Below are 20,729 nucleotides of genomic sequence, written 5' to 3'. Positions count from 1 at the left end.
TAAAAATAATTAATTTATTTATTTGGCTGCACAAGGTCTCAGTTGCACCACTTGGGATCTTTAATTCTGGTATGTGGTATCTAGTTCCCTGACCAAGGATTGAACCCAGGCCCCCTGCATTGAGAGCAGAGAGTTTTAGCCACTGGACCACCAGAGAAGTCCCTATATTCATTCCTAAGTCACCATTTACTTACAAGGCAACCTGAGTAAAGTGCTTAAACTTTCTGAAGTTCAGTTTCTTCATCTGAAAAACAAGAGCTAAATAATGATGCCTATGTCACATGCAAGCATGCATACTAAGTTGCTTCAGTCAAGCCCAACTCTTTGCAACCCTATAAACTATGTAGCCTGCCAGGCTTCTCAGACCATTGAAGTCTCCAGGCAAGAATAAAGGAGTGGGTTGCCATGCCCTTCTTCAGGGGATCTTCCCGACCCAGGGATCAAACCCAGGTCTCCTGCACTGGAGGCATATTCTTCACCATCTGAGCCACCAGGGAAGCGCCTATGTCACATAGTTAGTTACAATTAGTTATGAAAACCTCTAAAACAAAGCATAGAATAAAACAGGTCTCGGTTAGCATCTATTGGAACCTACCAAAATTCATTTTTCTATAACGTACTCAATGTCTAATGTATAGTCTTGGTGACATATTAAAGAGTTAAAAGAAAATGGCTGATTCATGTTGAGGTTTGATAGAAAACAACAAAATTCTGTAAAGCAATTATCCTTCAATAAAAAATAAATTTAAAAAAATAAATACTCTTAATATATTTTAAAAAATCGATCACAAATCATTAAAAGGATAGTAACTTCAACAGAAAAATAATAGCAAAGATGCAAATATGCAATTCACAAAATAAGAAATGCAAACAGCCAATAAAGCTAAAAGATGCTTACTGTTATATTCATTTAAATATTATCTTGCAAGCACCAATAGAAAAACTGCTTCAGGCAAATAGTCATATAAGCAAATAAAATGTTTATGTGACAAATACTGCCAAAAAAAAAAAAATTCCAAAGTAGAGACTTTGGTAATAATAAAAGATTCAGTTCCTTCAGAAGACATATAACAATCCTAAATGTGTATGCACCTAATAAGATAAGCACCAAAGAACACACTTTAAAACACATACAAGAAGAATTTACAGAACTAAAATAAGTAGACAACTTCATAATCATAGTTTGAGATCTACACATATCCCTCTCAGAAACTGAAGGGGAAACAGATAAATATGCACATATACCCAAAATATAGAAGATTTGAATATGACAATTAATTAACTTGACATTTATGGAACAATATATCCAACAGCAGCAGAATACTTTGCTTTTTAATTGACATGGAGCAGTCACCAAAACAGGCCATAGGCTGGAGAGTAACTCACATCCCAACAAATTGAAAAGAACTGAAATCATGCAAGTATGTTTTCAATGGAATTAAACTAGAAACCAAAAACAAACAGAAAACCAGAATACTCCCAAATACTTGGAAATTAGCAATACATTTTTAATAACTCATGAGTCAAAGGAGAAATCACAATGTGACTGAGAAAATACTATGAACTGAACAATAAGGAAAACAAAATATATCAAATTCAATGAAAAAGAAGCATGCAACTTTTTAAGCTGGTCACCCTTCCTTCAACTTTCAAATTGCTACTTTTCTCATTTTGATTTAGCCTAATTATGTTAGTCAAGATGAATCAAACTCCCCAAAATGCAGGAAAGAGTCTTCCTTGGTTTTTCTTAAACGTCATAAAAGAATCTAGAAAGTGCTGTGCTTATGACAGGTTTTGTATCTGACTTTCCCTTTATCTAGAAAATTACCTATTACAGCATCTATCTTATTCTAAGGCAGTATCATTTTTAAATGATTGTTCTTGCTAAGGCAATAGTAAGGCAATAAAGCCTTCCCATGCAATTTAAATATACAAAAAAATTCTCCAAAAAGAGTGCTACAACAAGTTTTCAGACTACTCAAGATAGTCATATACCCTCTTTTGAAATACTTTCTTGTTTTTCTAACTACTTTCAACCTACTGTTTTCTGTATCAAGAAAGATATATTGCAAATACTCTATGAAATAGTTTCTATGAATAATTAATTTGTAAAGAATTAGAACAACATAAATTGACTAATATTTTTTTTAAAGCACATGGCATTAAGCAATTCTGTAAGAGGGACATCTGATCCTGTGAAGGAAGCTGAGAACGGCTTAGTTCAGTTCAGTTCAGCTCAGTCACTCAGTTGTGTCTGCCTCTTTGTGATCCCATGAACCACAGCCCCCATGAACCAGGCCTCCCTGTCCATCACCAACTCCCAGAGTCCACCCAAAACCATGTCCATTGAGTCAGTGATGCCATGTAACCATCTCATCCTCTGTCATCCCTTTCTCCTGCCCTCAATCTTTCCCAGCATCAGGGTCTTTTCCAGAGTCAGCTCTTCACATCAGGTGGCCAAAGGATTGGAGTTTCAGCTTCAGCATTAGTCCTGCCAATGAACACCCAGGACTGATCTCCTTTAGGATGGACTGGTTGGATCTCCTTGCACTCCAAGGGACTCTCAAGAGTCTTCTCCAATACCACACTTCAAAAGCATCAATTCTTCGGCGCTCAGCTTTCTTTATAGTCCAACTCTCACATCCATACATGACCACTGGGAAAATCATAGCCTTGACTAGACAGACTTTTGCTGGCAAAGTAATGTCTCTGCTTTTTAATATGCTATCTAGGTTGGTCATAACTTTCCTTCCAAGGAGTAAGCGTCTTTTAATTTCATGGCTACAATCACCATTTGCAGTGATTGTGAAGCCCAGAAAAATAAAAGTCAGCCACTGTTTCCATTGTTTCTCTGTTTGCCATGAAGTGATGGGACTGGATGCCATGATGTTAGTTTTCTGAATGTTGAGTTTTCAAGCCAATTTTTTCACTCTCCTTTTTCACTTTCATTAAGAGGCTCTTTAATTCTTCCTCACTTTCTGCCATAAGGGTGGTATCATCTGCATATCTGAGGTTATTGATATTTCTCCCAGCAATCTTAATTCCAGCTTGTACTTCCTCCAGCCCAGCGTTTCTCATGAGGTACTCTGCATATAAGTTAAATAAGTAGGGTGACAATATACAGCCTTGACGTACTCCTTGTCCTATTTGGAACCAGTCTGTTGTTCCATGTCCAGTTCTAACTGTTGCTTCCTGACCTGCATACAGGTTTCTCAAGAGGCAGGTCAGGTGGTCTGCCATTCCCATCTCCTTCAGAATTTTCCACAGTTCATTGTGATCCACCCAGTCAAAGGATTTGGAATAGTCAATAAAGCAGAAATAGATGTTTTTCTGGAACTCTCTTGCTTTTTCAATGATCCAGCAGATGTTGGCAATTTGATCTCTGGTTCCTCTGCCTTTCTAAATCCAGCTTGAACATCTGGAAGTTCACAGTTCACGTATCGCTGAAGCCTGGCTTGGAGAATTTTAAGCATTACTTTACTAGCGTGTGAGATGAGTACAATTGTGCAGTAGTTTGAGCATTGTTTGGCATTGCCTTTCTTTGGGATTGGAATGAACACTGACCTTTTCCAGTCCTGTGGCCACTGCTGAGTTTTCCAAATTTGCTGGCAAACTGACTGCAGCACTTTCACAGCATCATCTTTCAGGATATGAAAGAGCTGAACTGGAATTCCATCACCTTCACTAGCTTTGTTTGTAGTGATGCTTCCTAAGGCCCACTTGACTTCACATTCCAGGATGTCTGGCTCTAGGTGAGTGATCACACAATCGTGATTATCTGGATTGTGAAGATCTTTTTTGTACATTTCTGTGTATTCTTGCTACCTCTTCTTAATATCTTCTGCTTCTGTTAGTTTCTACCATTTCTGTCCTTTATTGAGCCCATCTTTGCATGAAATGTTCCCTTGGTATCTGTAATTTTCTTGAAGAGATCTCTAGTCTTTCCCATTCTATTGTTTTCCTCTATTTCTTTGCATTGATCGCTGAGGAAGGCTTTCTTATCTCTCCTTGCTATTCTTCTATCTTAGAGGAGTTAGTTAAAATGAGATCTGACAGAGACAGAGAAGCAAACTAAGCAGAAGGAATAGCACATGCCAAGGGCCTGTGGCAGAGGGCCAGATCAGTAGAGTGGAAGTATTTCTCAACATTTAATGGCTCAGTAGAGAAAGATGAGCCTACAAATAAATACATTAAAGAAGCATCCAGAAACAGAGAAAAATACTAGAAGAGCATTCCACACAAAAGCCAAGGAAAGGGGCTTCTTCAAGGAGAAAATGGTCAACATAGATGAATGTTACTGAAAGGTCCAGAAGCTTGAAGACCTAAAGATACTCTGTTAGATTTAGGAACATGGATGTCATGGTTGCTATTTCTTCTTCATGAGCAGTTTTACCTCAGTTGCTTGGTTATTAACTAACAGAGTAGGAGGTGAAGTGGGTAGAAGAGAAGCACAGCATTATGTATTTAATTTTTTGGCTTTTTACAACCATTTTTAAAATAAAAATATGAATATCACAAAAAACAAAATAATTGATACAGAATGTTAGCACTGCAACAGGTATAATACAGTCTAGTGAGTTTATTCTCTAGAGCCCCATGGCTTCATGGTCAAAGCCTCTGGGTGAACATCAGGTGGCAGGAATTTCCTGCCCTCACATCCACCAGAAGAGCTCCATTCAGAATGATTTATATGTTTACATACCTACATTTATCTATCCGTGTATCTGGAAAGCACAGTATTAGAGACTAACTCCAAATCTGTAAAATTAACATTAGTGTGTGTGTGTACAGTGCACAGAAGTAAAATAAAGGAAGATGTACATACACCAAAATTAGTGGACATATACAGAAAGAGAGATCATGATAACTTTTCTCTTGTTTATAACTTTGCAATATTATTTTTCACAATGTGCAAATGTTATAGAAACAAAAATGTTTTCTAATTAATCACTTAAAAATTATATAGAGCCAGAAGAAAATTATGAAGTTCTGAATTAATTCTGCAGGTACCTTTATATAGGGGTTTAGCAGCATAATCTTTTAACAAAAGGAAAAAGAAGAAGAACGTTTATTTGAGGTTCTTACTATAGAACAAGAATAAACAAAAGTGACATTATAAAAAACATTACATTTTAGACAGGTAATGTCAAAAGCTATGAATTATTTTACCATTCCTATTCAGTCTCTCTGAAGCCATGTTTTACAAAATTGTAAGTCTGAAAAGTTATATATTTAAGAGGAGAAAGCAGTCACAAGGAGCTATAAAACTTCCTACAGATGACTGATATCACATTCTTTCATGTGCTTATTTTTTTTGCCTCCACTTACCCAGTGGCACACTTCTTGTATTCATTGCCAGAGAAACCACAATTGCCAAATCTGTCACCTTTGGAATTCACATCAAGGAAACATTCTTTTGGGGCAGCCTTGGCTTCTGTAACATCAAAAAAAAAAATTTTTTTTGGTACACCTGAAACTAACACAACATTGTAAATCAACTATACTAAAAAAAATTTTCTTTTTAATTTTTAATGTTTTTAAGACTTGGCAATTTAATTCAGAAATAAAAGCATTCACCGTAACAGTCCATATGCCTGGATGAACTGCCTCAACAACTATGAAAAGATTTCAGAACCTACAGGTGAAACATTTTGCTCCCACATTTATAACTAACAACAAAATGTAAAGATAAAGCCTGGTTGGTACTTAAACGCTAGCATGGACTCGAACACTCAAGTCCTCAAAGAAGTGTCATTAAAGAAGAAGAAATTATAAATAAATCAAAAACCATGCACAGTACGGCAGCACTTTCAGTCTACTTATTTTCACTGTTCTCACAGCTCCACTGCACCCCTGGTTAGATCAGGCTGGGGAGGGTTGTTGAAAACACTGCCAGCTATTATTTTTTCACACAGGGATCAAACCTGCATGTCCTGCATTGGCAGGTGGATTCTTTACCACTGAGCTACCAGGGCAGCCCAATTTACCATATATGGAAGCTTAATTTAGGTATTAATTACACTGACAAACAGCCATGACACTGACAAAGTATCAATCCATTCTTGTTTTCTGGTATTTTATATGTGTATCCTTTAATGCTCAACTTTGCCACTTATATATATTCCTAAAATATTTTATTTGGAAATATTTTGCAGCCAAAATGGTAGTACTTTCCATACAATGATGGAAATTCATGTGTATATCTTACAGACCTGGTACAATATTGTTCGGTTTAAAAGAAAATGGACATGCACTGCAAGGAGATGGAATAAAAAAGAGGCAGAGATGAAGTAATCTGAAAATGGATGCAGAATACTTGCACAGGATAAACGTCACATGGCAATAACCCTAGCAAAACACACATGCTCACATTTATATAAGAAAATGCAGCTAAATTAATAACAACCCCCAATCTGTAATTACTTTTTTGGTCTGCAATAACCTGCTCATCAGGGCTTCCCCTGTGGCTCAGCAGTAAAGAATTCACCTGCAATTCAGAAGATGCAGAGACATGGGCTCAATCCATGGGTTGAGAAGATTCCCTGGAGGAGGAAATGGCAACCCACCCCAGTATTCTTGCCTAGAGAATCCCATGGACAGAGAAGCCCACTGGACTACCGCCCATGAGGTTGCAAAAGAGTCTGACACAACTGGGTGACTAAACAGCAACAAACCTGCCTATTAGTGCAAAATATTGGTTTGGCCAAAAAGTTTCTTCAGGTTTTTCCATAACATCTTGGAGAAAACCCAATTAACTTTTTGGACAAACCAATATATCAGAGGGCTTCCCTGGTGTTCAGATGGTAAAGAATCCGCCTGCAATGCGGGAGACCTGGGTTTGATCCCTGGGTTGGGAAGGTCCCCTGGAGAAGGGCATGGCAACCCACTCCAGTATTCTTGCCTGGAAAATTCCATGGACAGAGGAGCCTCGTGGGCTACAGTCTATGGGGGCACAAAGAGTTGGACACGACTGAGCAGGTCTCTCCTGAGAGGGTCTCTCCTTAGTCCTTATCTGATCAAAGTTTCCATGATTCCCTCCTTGGATTTAATTTGCGAGAGCAGCTCACAGAACTCAGAGAAACTTTTACTCACTAAATTACTGGTTTATTATCAAAGAATATATCAATAATTCAGGAACAGCCAGATGGAAGAGATGCACAGGGCAAGGTATGGAGAAAGGGGCTTGGAGGTTCCAGGCTCTCTTCCTGCCTCTCCACAAGTTCACTAAGTCCCAAGCTCTCCTCTCCGGTTTTTACAGAGGCTTCATTATATGAGCAAATTGATTAAACCACTGGCCACTGGAGAGTAACTCCATCTCCGGTCCCTCTCCCCTCCCCAGAGGTACGGGGACTTAAAGTTCCAACCACTAACCACAGGGTTTGTTCTCTGGCAACCAGCCCATCTTTAGGTTACCAAGGGGTTTGCCAAAAAGTCACCTGATTGACATAACAAAAGACACTTTCAAGGCTCTTATTTGGGAAATTCCAAAGATATTAGGAGTTCGTGCCAGGAACTGAACAAAGACCAATTTTTCTATTTGTTTGTTATAAATCACAAGATTACAAGAGTCAACACGGCTCTACCTAAAATTATAATTAATCCATATTAAGAAGATGGAGAATGAAAAATGAACATGAGTAGGGTAAGAGTTGACAAGTGTAGGGATAAGAGAAGGGAAGAAATTTAATCCTTATCCTCCACAGTGAAAAATTAACATTTAACACCTAGAATGGAAAAATTTAAAAAGTAGCATGACCAAGGAATTATCTAAAGACCTAGAGGCAGTAACAAAGTAATTAACCAGAAGGGAGGAAGAAAAGGTTAAAGTGGTGGCCTTCAGGGATGGACTATTGAGTGGGAGTACTTTGATGAGTGCGTGCTCAGTCGTGCAACCCCATGGTCTGTAGCCTGCCAGGCTCTTCTGTTCATGGAATTTTCCAGGAGAGAATACTGGAATGGGTTGCCATTTCCTACTCCAGGGGACCTTCCAGACAGAGAGATTGAACCCTCATCTCTTGCATCTCCCGTATTTGCAGGTGGGTTCTTTTACCACAGCACCACCTGGGAAGCCCAGAAGTACATTTTACTTTTTCATAAAACCTTGATGAATAATTTATATATATATATATATATATATATATATATATATATACACACACTACTAGGAAAAGAATGGATTCCAATTATATAACACAATACTCTAATGTTCTGTGATCTAAATACAGCAATATAGACAGAATGCAAAAACATTTTGAGTGAACAATGAAAAGAGAAGACCCATGTGTATATCCCCATACTATTTACATGAGTTTATTAAAGCTAAAATACAATACTGTGCATGTATATATACATATAATGTTAATATACACAGGACAGAGCGGTGAGAAAGTAAAAGCAAAAATCACCAAATGAACTTGGACGCATCAAATTCATGACCTTGACTGCCTATGGAGAAGGAAAGATGGAGACGTGATAGGAGACAAGAAACAGAACTTCAATTTTAGCAATAATGTTCAATTTTCATTTTTAACAAAAACTAAAACAAAAAATATATAAATAAAAGCAAAGCAATCAATATAAATAAAGTATCTTACTTGAGCCAAAGATGACTTGACACTGAGCATCGTAATACTGGCACATGCCATTGTAACAATAGGCTTTGTTATTCTGGCAAGGATACCCATTCTGAATAAAAACATCTGGCTGACAGAACTGAGAAGAACCATTGCAATACTCCGGAACATCACATTCGTTGGTTTTTCCTCGGCACAAAGTGCCTCCTGGACGGAACTAGGATAATAGGATTGAAATTGAACAGGAATATCAGGAAAATTCCCACAAATTAACCAAATTTGAAACCACAGTATTTATATCTATAAGAAGGTCTAACAAAAACAGAAGATTAAATAACCCAATAGAACAGTGAACAAAGGCCAATAACAGGAAATTTATAAAAGTCATGAAATATGGAAAATGAAAAAAGCAGAGCATCATAGATGACCAAAAGAAATGCAAATTAAATGAAGATATAAAAGCACTTTACACCTATCAGACTAACCTGGATTATAACACTGGCTAACAACAAATGTTTAATAAGCGAAGTCAAAATGTTAGTCACTCAGTCGTGTCTGCCTCTTTGTAACCCCATGAACTGCAGCCCGCCAGGCTCCTCTGTCCATGGGATTCTCCAGGCAAGAATACTGGAGAGGGTTGCCATTTCCTTCTCCAGGGGATCTTCCCAACTTCAGGATCGAACCTGGGTCTCCTACATTGCAGGCAGACACTTTACCGTCTGAGCCACCAAGGAAGACATGTTAGTAAGAGAAAACAAAAATAATGATCATATAGTATAATCAATACTGTACACTGCACAGTTATCAGTGCATTGATTACACTGGCAAATACAGACTGGCACATCTGTAGACAGTATAAAAATGTCTGTCAAAATTTTCACATGCATACTCTGTTCCAGCAATTCTACTTATAAGCAAAAATTGGAAGCAATCTAAATGTCCATCATTAGTTGACAAGATAAATAAATTATGGTACAGCCATATAAAGGAACACTAACTATATAAACCTAAAGAACTAAATGAATAGAAGAAAATCAATAGTATATTGCTGAAAAAAGAGCATAGTAAAAATATGTATACCCATGTTTATCCACTTACACACACACACCCCCCTTCATATTTACATAGGAAAAAGTGACTAATAAATTATCAACAATGGCTAAATGAAGGGGATAAAATGACAGAGGGTCTTTCAGTATCAACTTTCTATTGTTGAATTTTTAATGAAAAACACAGGTCACTCATAAATCAGAAAAAAAAATGTTTCTACTTAGGAAAAAAAATCTCTAGACCATTTGCCATATAAGAAGATGATACAAAATTGCAAACAAGTATCATAAAATTTTCCATCTAGTCATGTAATAAAAATAGTGCTCTCTTACAGATCAGAGAAAACCAATTTTGATACAGGCACATTTTTCCTTTTCCTATTTTTTTTTTCCCCCAAATAGGGAGGAATTCCCTACCCGACAGTCTTGACAACAGGCACCATATGCACATTCAGCAAATGATTTAAGTTTACAGGTCTTTCCTTCACAGCAAGGGTCCGATTCACATTCCTGAGAAGAGAAAAAGACTGTCAATAAAGAAAGAAATTATTGCCATCAAGACTCATTAACAAAATTCTTCCTTTCAACCTATGCTTCTTTCTAACCTGGCTGTAAGAGGTACTCTGGAAACAAGTCACTTACCATCCTTCTGGATTTATCAGCGACTGTTCAGCTATTATCTAGGTCTCAACAGTATTTCAAAGGACTGAGAGTATGTGTCTTAGTCTGCCGGGATTACCAGAATAAGATACCATAGACTAATGACTTAAACAAAAGAAATTTATCATGTCACAGCTCTGGAGGTTAGAGACCCAAGATCAAAGTCCTAGCCAATTCAGTTTCTGGCACAGACTTGCAGACAGATCCTGGCTTGCAGACAGATGCCTCCTCGCTGAGTGCTCACATGGCCTTTCTTCAGAGCATGTGTCAAGAGAAGGGAGCAAGCAAGCTCTTTTTCATAAGAACATTAATCCTATCAGATCAAGACCCACCCTTATGACCTCATTTAATCTTAATTACTTTCCTGGAGGTCCTTTCTCCAAATACAGATATACTTGGGGGTTAGGGTTTCAACACATGGATTTGTGGAACACAAACATTCAATCTATTACAGTATGTTTAATGATCACAGGAAATTGAGTCGCTCAGTCGTGTCTGACTCTTTGTGACCCCATGGACTATATGGTCTGTGGAATTCTCCCGATCAGAATACTGGAGTGGGTAGCCCGTTCCTTCTCCAATTTCCAAAGGAAATGAAGCATCCATAAATGCACTTCTCTTCATGCTCAGGGTCTGATTTCTCTGCAGGGTAGGTTTTTACCCATGTGGACATTATATTGCATGACTTCTCTCACCCACTTTGGACCACCATGGCTCTGTACTCCCACCCTCCAACCTCCCACCCAGACACAGCTTCTCTCCTATGTTGAAACTAATGTCTTGAGGTCTAAATTGTTTGTGAAAGGAAGGAGAAAGGAGGAAGAGGACAAGGAGGCAAGAAGGAGGTAGGGGAAATAAGTTTCAATTATTGAAGAATATTTATTTTCCTATGTTACAGAATTCTAGGATGATGGGTTTTTTTCCTTTCAGAACCATAAATCTGCCGTTCTATTGCATTCTGGCCCCAAAATCAGCCACCATTAATCTATTTGTTCCAGATTTTCTTCTGACTTCTTCCCTTATTTTCTGTTTATCTCAGCACTTTAATTACAATGTACCCACGATCAATCTTTGTAATGATTCTGACTTGGCTTTACTTAGTGTTTTGGAATTGTAACTCAATGTTTTCTGTTAAATATGGGAAATTTTCAGCCATTATTCCTTTGAATACTTTTCTTCTCTCCTTCTCCCTCTCCTCTTGAGATTTCACTTATAATTCCATTAGGCTAGTTGATATTGCTTACATGTCCCTGATATTCTGTTCATTTATTTTTTAATTTTTTCTCTTTTTCCTTTAGATGTGGATTATTTCTTTTGTTCCACTTTATGTTCATTGACTCTTTTTCTGCCATCTTACTCTGCTATTAATTATATCCATGAATCTCACTTATTAAACTTTTTGGTAAGTTTTATAATTTCCATTTGGTTCTTTATTATACCTTTCTCTGCTGAGATTCATCTCTTTACTCATGAAGACCATATTTTTCTTTAATTCTCTGATGATAAAGAGTGGAATATAATTCATGGAAGCTTTATTCATAATAGCAAAATACTAGAAACAACCTAGATATCTTTTAATGGATGAATAGTTAAACAAACGTCAGATAGGCCCTTTGTGCTAGTGAAAATACCAGCCTAAACATTTTTCCAAATCTCTGAAGTAACATCCATACAATGGACTGTTACTCCCCAATAAAAAGTAATAAAACAACAACATAAACTGACCTCAAAAACATTACGCTTAGTGAGAAAAGTCAGCCTCCAAAGGTTATATGTTGTATGATTCCATTATTATTGCAGTGAAAAATATTACTGAAATGGCAAAACCACAGATGGAAGCCAGGGGCAGGGATAAGGGCCAGAGTCAGGGTGGATGTGATTACAGTGAGGTAGCAGGAGGGAGTTCTTTTGTGTTGATGGAATAGTTCTGTATTTTAATTGAGGTGGTGGTTACATAAATCTCTATATGGCAAAAAACGACATAAAAGTATACACATGACTGCAGGTTAAAAATGGTAAAAGCTGAATAAAGTCTGTAACTATTAATAGTTAACATACCAATGTCAGGATCACTCGTATGATATGGCTCTATCACTACATAATTTGTCACCCTTTGTGGGAAAGTGAGTGAAAAATACATAGGATTCTTTGTACTGTTTTTGCAACATTCTGTCAGTTTGCAATTATTTCATAATAAAAATTTGGAAAATTATCTAAAACCACGCACCATACAAAAAAAATATGTCAAAATGGATCATAAGCCTAAATAAATACATAACCTAAAATGATAAAGCTTCCAGAATAAAACATTTGCAATCTTAGATTAGGCAAAGATTTCTTAGATACAACAACAAAAGCACAACCCATTAGACACAATCTGGCTTCATCAAAATATAAAACTTCTACTCGTCAACAGATACTGTTAAAGTACTTAAAAGAAAAGAATAGGAGAATATACTTGCAAATCATATATCTGATAAAGTATTTGTTATCTAGAACATAAGAAGTACTCTCAAAATTCAATAGTGAGAAAACAATCCAATTTTTAAAGGCAGGAAGGAGTTTAAGAGACGTCACCAAAAAAGAGATAGAGATGGCAAATAAGCACATGAAAACACGTTCAGATCACTAGTCATTAGGGAGAAGGAAATTAAAACCTCATTAAGGCACCACTTCACATCTAACAGAAAAGCCAAAATTGAAAAGAATGACCATATGAGGTGGAAGAAAGGACTTAAAAAGAACCAGAACTCAGGTACAATGATTACAAGAATGTGAAATGGTAAAACCACTTTGGAAAACAGTTTGAAAGTTCCTTGGAAAGTCAAATATACACCCACCATATGTCCCAGTCACTTCACTCCAAGGTATTCACCCAAGAGAAGTGAAAACATAAATCCATATAAAGACTTGACCGTGAATGTTCACAGCAGCTTTTGGTGTAGAAACAACCCAAATACCCATCAACAGATGGATAAACAGCAGGTAGCATCTCCATACTACTCAATGATGAGCAACAATGAAAAGGAATGAACCACTGACACAGCAGCATTCAACATGGATGAAGCTCAAAATAACTATGCTGAGTGAATGAACCTAGATAAAAAAGAGTCATTCCATTTACATTAAATCCTAGGAAATGCACACTAGTGAGAGCAGATCAGTGAGGGCCTAAGGAGGACTGGGAAATGATAAGGGGTGCCAAGCGTCACAAAGAACTTTCTGAGATGATATGTGCATTATCTTGATTGTGGTGACAGTTTCACATATGAAAACAGGTATCAAAGCTTAACTTGTATGCTTTAGTACTTTTAGTTGAGACTTCCCAGGCAGTCCAGTGGTTAAGACTCTATTCCCACTGCAGGGGGTGTGGGTTTGATCCCTGGTTAAGAAACAATGAGTCCACATGCCATGCAGGGTGGCAAAAAAAGAAAGAAAAAATTTTACAAATTTAAAAATTAGAACAAATAAAATAATAAAAATAAATAAATTAAAAATAACAGCAATAATAAATGTTTTAAGGGAGACTTTCCTTGAGGTCCAGTGGGTAAGACTCCAACACAGGAGGCATGGGTTCCAACCCTGGTCAGGAAATTGAGATTCCACATGCCATGCAGTATGACAAGAAAATCAAAATAAAGATAAAAAATGATAATAATAATTGTTAAAAAAGAACTTCTGTGTTCTAAACAGATGCAGTTCATTGTTGACAAGTGTTCATAATTGCCTGTTTCTTACCCTAGCTTTGTCTTGACCAAACTTTAGTGAAGCTTCTTTCTTTCCTGTAGACCCTTGAACTCTACTTGTCTGCACAAAAAAAAGATACTTGGTGATACGTGCCCCTCCCCCAAGTACTTGAGGGCAAGTATCCCCACCCCTTATCAGCTTCAGCTTCTCCTGGAAATCACCAGACCCACAGGACAACTTCCTATGAGACCTCACTGGGCATTTCCCACCCCCGGCTCCCGCCCCGTTTGCCCCACCTCTACCCTATAAAAGAAAAATCTTTCTGTTTGATTTTGAGATACTTCCAGATTTCTGAGATCAGCGTATTCTCCCTGTTACAACAGTCTTTCTTCTGAATAAAGCCTTTTCTTATCTAAGTTCAAATTTGGGGGGTTTTTTAACCTTGTATTCAATATACTTCAGTAAAGTTGTTAATTTTTTTTTTCAAAAGTACTATGTAAAACAGACAGATGGCTTCATAAAAGAAAAGAGGATCAGGAAATAGACTGTGTATACAGGAATTTTGTTTATGGTGAAACTACCATTTTAAATGGTTTTGTAGCTCACTCTCCACATGACACCCCCCCACACACAATTATAGAGCTAATATAAAAAATTTAAATTACAAAAATGCTAGAAAAAAATAATAGAACATAGAGGGGCTATATGATGAAAATCTTGAAACAGGAGTAAAACTTGTACCTTGCTCAGTTACAAAATTATGGGGGGAGGGGGAGGCGCACTAAATGCCATGACATTCTTTTGGTAAAAGTACAAACTGACACACCCTTCTTCCAGGAAACTCGATAGTCTCTAATAAAATAAAAAAACACATGCTTTTCAATTCAACAATTCTACCTTTATGTAATTATCTTAGAAAAAGACTTCTGTATGTGTGTATATATATATATGAACATACACACACACATACTCAGGGTATATACAAGGATATACTGTTCACTACAGAAAAATACTAACTACAGTGAGTGACTGTCTTTAATGAGAGTATAGTAAAATAAATCACAATATATTCCTTATACTGAAATATTAGTCAACAAAGGATCATGTCCAAATAACAATGACATGGAAAAAAATCTGCAGGATATATTAATAGAAAAAAATTCTACATAACATACTAAGTCAGATTTTATTTATGTAAAAAAAAATAAAATCCTAAAACAAACCCAACTATGATATAAATATACATACTGTACATGAGTCTATAAACACAGAATAAAATCTATAGAGAAACATACTAAACTTATAAGAATAACTACCACAGCAGAAGGAGGTTAAAAAAATATATGGAAGAAATAAAAGTATGAAAAGAATTTAGCTTGTGCTTACTATTTGAAATTTCAATACCAAGAAAAATAACTGTGACATTTGAAGGGGAAGAGATACTTTTTTCTAGAGTAATTTGTAGTACAAAAGTTCAAGAAGCAAATACAGACTATTTCAGTTAGTTCGATAATGAAGTAAACAGGAGAAATCAAAACATATAAAAGAATTAAGGAGAATGCCTGGAAAGAAGAGCTTAGTCATCCTAACAGTGTAACATTAATTTAGAGATTAAACATAACCTCGTCAGCCTTTATTTTCCTCATTTGAAAATGAAGGTATAAAGAAATAATGAATCTCCAAGGGTTACTGAGAGGATTATACCATGTAAGACATTAAGCAGAGGTTGCTAACGTGCAGGAATAGTGCAATGATGGCCCATCACAATTTCATCATAGAATACATACTGCCTGGGAATTCCTTGGCAGTCTAGTGGTTAGGACCCAGTGCTTTTACTACCAAGCGCCCAGGTTTGATCCCTGGTCAGGGAACTAAGTTCCTGCATGCCATACAGCATGGCCCCAAAATAAAACAGAACACACAAAGAAAAACATACTGCCTTTCTAGAATGTGAAGTCTTCTGGCAAAAGCCAGGCACTGTGTGATCTGGCAAGGAAAAAGAAATTCCACTTGTGGAAAAAATTGAGACTATAGTAAAGTTTACACACAACTGAATCAATTCCTTTAAAATTTAAATTTAACTTTTTTTTAATTTTTTAAATGTAATTAAAAATTGTTTTCCTCCTAAGCCTTGTCTGACAGTGTTAAGTAGGCCATTTTGACAGGAAAATGGTTGAGATGCAAAACACTAATAATAAAGATGGATCCAGACTTATGGCTCTAAGTGTGGTTAACAGGTATGAGAAAGCCAGACACAGCAGGTGAACTGAAGGTTAACAGAGGGAAAATGCTAACTTGAGTAGCAAGAACGCTGTTAACCAAGAACTCTGAAGAATGGGCCGGCTTCAATTTATTATTGAAATGAGGTCAACTAAACAAATGTTTCTGCAATGTTTCTGACAGTGACAGAACAGTGAACGCTTACAAGAGCCAAGTGAAAAACTGAGTCGTTCTTTAAAATAAATAAATGACTCAAAAACCATAACAGAAAAGGTAGAAGGTAGCAAAAATAGAAAAATAAACATGGCACTTTCCTGGACACCAGAACAGATGACATCATTGGTTATGTTCTAGGAAGGAAGGGATAATCAACCCCCCAGGAACATATTCCCACAAGCAAAATACCAATTTTCATTTTGCCACTAAATTTTACTTTACCTCCTATGCTCAGTTCAATTCAGTTCAGTTCAGTCGCTCAGTCGTGTCCGACTCTTTGTGACCCCATGAATCGCAGCACACCAGGCCTCCCTGTCCATCACCAACTCCCGGAGTTTACCCAAACTATGCTAGAGTCATGCACAGTGAGCTATTTTATTTTTTGCAAATCCCAAGGTAACTTTGCAAAGCAAACATCACATGTTAAACTGACCTTTGGCGTCCCACAGTCACATTCTTCCCCGGGATCCACCAACCTATTACCACAGGAAGGAGCACTGTAGGCTTCATCACGCTTTGGAATATTGAGAAGGCAGTTTCCACCTTTATTTAAAGTTAACTTCTCAAAGTCATCTGCACTGCAAGAGCTGAAGTTTTTGGAACCTCTGTAATAAACACAAAGAAAAAGATCTTAAGTCATAGCAATTATTCACTTTGAAAATCTTAAGTCATGTCTTCAACCAACAGGAAGTGATTATTTAAAATGGCAGAGGGGGGCTTCCCTGGTGGCTCTGTGGTAAAGAATCTGCCTGCCGATGCACGGGACACAGGTTAGATCCCTGATCTGAGAAGATCCCACATACAGTGGAGCAACCAAGCCAGTGCACCACAACCACTGAGCTTGTGCTCTAGAACCAGGAGGCCGAAACTACCGCGCCCACGAGCCACAGTTAGCCCGCAGGCCTTAAAGCTCATGCTCCACAACAAAAGAAGCCACCTCAATGAGAAGCCTGTGCATTGGAACTAGAGAGTAGGCCCTGCTCATTACAACCAGAGAAAAGCCCCCACAATAAAAAAGACCCAGCACAGCCAAAAATAAATAAATAAATAAAAATTATTAAAAAAAAAAAAAGAAACTGACTACTTGCAAAAAAAGAAGTAAATAAAATGGCAGATGGAATTCCCTGAAAGTCCAGTGTTTAGGACTTAACCCTTTTCACTTAACACTTTCACTGCTAAGTACTTAGTTTCAATCCCTGATGAGGGAACTAAGACCCTGCAAGCTATGTAGTGTGACCAAAAAAAATAAATAAAATGGCAGAAGATACAGAAAATACAAAATCATAAATCTCATCATCAGAAGAGACCTCAAAAATTGTTGTTGTTCAGTCACTAAGTTGGGTCCAGCTCTATTTGACCCCATGAACTGCAGCACTCCAGGCTTCCCTGTCATTCACTATCTCCCAGAGTTTGCTCAAAAATTATCTAGTCCTATCTAGAGTTAAGTTTATCTTCCACAGTAAAAGTTCCTTCAAAAATGCAAAGCGAGTTCTCTTTCCCCACCCTCTTGTCACCCCACTGAGTGACATTCCTGTGTGTCCCTCGCTAACACCAGGAGCTATGTGACAATAATGTGAACACCCAGTGAGGAAGCACACACACTACTGTCACAGAGAAGCAGCAAGCACTGGCGCAGAATTTCAGCTACAGTTTGAGGTTTAATTGCCTCTGATGGTAACTTCTAAGAGTTGTAGTTAATACTCTGAAGGCTAGACGGGCTTCTAGAAATGGTCCAATTTGAACTATATATTTACTTTGTTGTTGTTTAGTTACTAAGTTGTGTCTTACTCTTTTGCAACCCCATGGACTCTAGCCCACCAGAATCCTCTGTCCATGGACTTTCCAGGCAAGAATACTGGAGTGGGTTGTCATTTCCTCCTCCAGGGTATCTTCCCGACCCAGGGACTGAACCCGCATCTCCTGCACTGTTGGCAGGCAGATTCTTTCCACTGAGCCACCAGGGAAGTCCCATGTGATATTTATATAAATTCAATTTTGATGTGTTTCTATGTGTTGCTGGAGTTCTTTTAGTTATTGTTTTACTCAATAACAGTATTTTTAGATAGTCCCATTGGCTATTTTCACTTTGAAGACTAGTGGGAAACACACTCATCTATAACAAGAACCTTTGAGGAATCCAAGTCATATTAAAAGTTTATCATAGGCATTTGGTGCCCAGAAAGAATCTCCTTTTCATTGGTTTGAGCAATGGTGCCAAAAGCAGCTGTGGGGAAGAGAACTGTGTTACATGGTAACAACTGAGAAGGCATTCCTGTTGATTCCATGTCTTCTGCATATCCAGGGAATCAAAGAAACAGATCCTTTCTTGGGAGACCTTGTCCTCTTGGCAAACTCTTCCCTTGCTAACCAGACCAGAGCCTCCCAGAAGTATTCAGTCCTGGCTCTTGGCTCTTAGGACTGGAAAGCAGTTACACAGGAGGTAAAGACCTAGCACAAGATTTCCCACAATAATGAAAACACTTGTTTTCCATATTCTTCTTTTTCTTGCTACTCTCTGCTTAAGAACATTGTGAGGAGGAAGAGTCCTTTTGAACAATATCTATACCTTCAACAAATATTTGTGGAATATCTATTATGTACAAGACACTCTTCTTTGTGCAAGGGAGAAAACAGTAAACAAAGCAGGCCAAAAATAAAATCCCCACCCCTGTGAAGGTGACATTCTACTGAGTGAGACAGACTATAAACACAATGGGTAAATAAATTCAATAATACATTAGAAGATATGTGCTGCTGGGGGAAAAGGTGAGCAGGTAAAGGGGATGGACTTTGTTGGGGGCAGAGTGATCAGAGTAGAGTTTTCAAAGAGCTGTCAGGACAAGTGCTTCAAACACTGGGACAACTGAGTGAAAACTGGCTTTTGGAGTGAAGAACATTAGAGGGAGAAGAAATAGCAAGTGCAAAAGCCCTAAGGGAGAAATCTGCCTGCTATGCTCAAGGATCAAATAAGGAAGCCAGTACGGTTGGAATGGAGTAAGGCAGTGAGGGGTACAATCAGAAAGGTGGGAAGAGGCCAATGCATGAATCTGACTATCTACGATGAGTGAAATAAGGCAGGGGAGTGACACAATGAAAAGCATGAAGCAGGAACCACGTGATCTGATTTATGTCTTAATAAGATCACCAGGTTGGCTATGCTAGGCAGGAAAATCTCACAGGAGGCAACAACTAGAAAGAAGGCATTATTACTAATTGACACAGAGAAGATGGGGCGGAGCAGGTTTTAGAAGCAACAAGAGTGTGAGTCTAACGGATGTCAAGTAGAAATGTCAAACTAGAGCATAAGATAATTATCTGATAAACAAGCAAGACTTCAATTGTAAACAGTCGTTTTTTTATTCTTATTATTTTTATTTCCTATTACTGTTCTTTATACGGTTAATACAACTGCCTGCAACATAGTGCCTGCAACAATGAATATTCCTACATTCTTCAATAATCTAAGAATATATTAATTAGCTAATAGTCACAGGAATTGTGCAGACATGTGTATATTTCCTATATGTGAGTCCCTAATTTTAATCTACAGAGTTCACCACTTCTAAACAGATTATTCTTGAAATAAACTTGTTATTCAGTCCTTGGGACACATTTTCTCACAGAAACAATGTTTTATTTGTGTGATTATAAAGCAATCTACATAAAAATCTGTTTCATACACAAAGAAGTTGACTATAGTACTGAGAAGGATCACAAAATCTTCACCACTTCTTACGCAGTTTAGTAAACCAAGATAACAACAAACATCTCCATGTTGGCCTTCATGAACACTTTGGATAATAAAACAAAGATATGCTTTTCCCTAGCCATCCTTGGCCGCAGCCAAGAGTAATAAGATGAGCTTCCTCTTTCTTGGGTTGAATACCAATTAAAGCATTCCTACTCTCTCTCTATCACCTCTGGGTACTAAGAAACTAATCTAAAGCATCTCTGCATCTCTTCAGTCATATTGAGGCAAGTTTTACAAAACTGATGCAAAAGAAGGTAGAAGGGATGGAAGTGGTCTATCAATGTATGACCCACCAAAATCAACTATCATTTAGAACATTCTCTCTATGACTAATCTGGAAACAACCAGAACACAATTCCACCACTACCATCCTAATCCCCATAGCCTAGGAATAGGAAGTCCTAAGAAGGAAGTCTAAGTGATGGCACTCAGATTTTTTTTTTTTCCCAGAGCAATCTGGAGACTTCCCTGTCAGTCCAGTGGTTAAGACTTTGCATTTCCAATGCAGGGGACATGGGTTTGATCCCTGGTCAGGGAACTAAGATCTCACATGTCACACAGTGTGGACAGAGG

At 37.6% G+C, this 20,729-nt stretch overlaps 1 protein-coding gene across 2 annotated transcripts in view; it reads right to left on the bottom strand.

The window, feature by feature from the left end:
• Positions 1-20,729, bottom strand: part of ADAM9 (ADAM metallopeptidase domain 9) — an 88,449-nt gene that overhangs the window by 24,265 nt on the left and 43,455 nt on the right. For both annotated transcript variants that reach the window (XR_009691644.1, XM_061134812.1), the window contains exons 12-15: positions 16,839-17,010; positions 10,040-10,132; positions 8,595-8,790; positions 5,329-5,434 (exon numbers count right to left, since the gene is read on the bottom strand). Coding sequence is in view for 1 of the 2 variants with exons in the window: in XM_061134812.1 (XP_060990795.1) it covers positions 5,329-5,434; positions 8,595-8,790; positions 10,040-10,132; positions 16,839-17,010 (567 nt within the window). In the remaining variant the exon portion in view is untranslated. The remainder of the gene's footprint in view (positions 1-5,328; positions 5,435-8,594; positions 8,791-10,039; positions 10,133-16,838; positions 17,011-20,729) is intronic.

Source organism: Dama dama, chromosome 32, assembly GCF_033118175.1.
Source record: "Dama dama isolate Ldn47 chromosome 32, ASM3311817v1, whole genome shotgun sequence".
NCBI classification, from domain to species: Eukaryota; Metazoa; Chordata; class Mammalia; order Artiodactyla; family Cervidae; genus Dama; species Dama dama.
The sequence above is the reverse complement of the archived record's forward strand: the minus strand, read 5'-3'. Positions and strand labels throughout refer to the sequence as shown.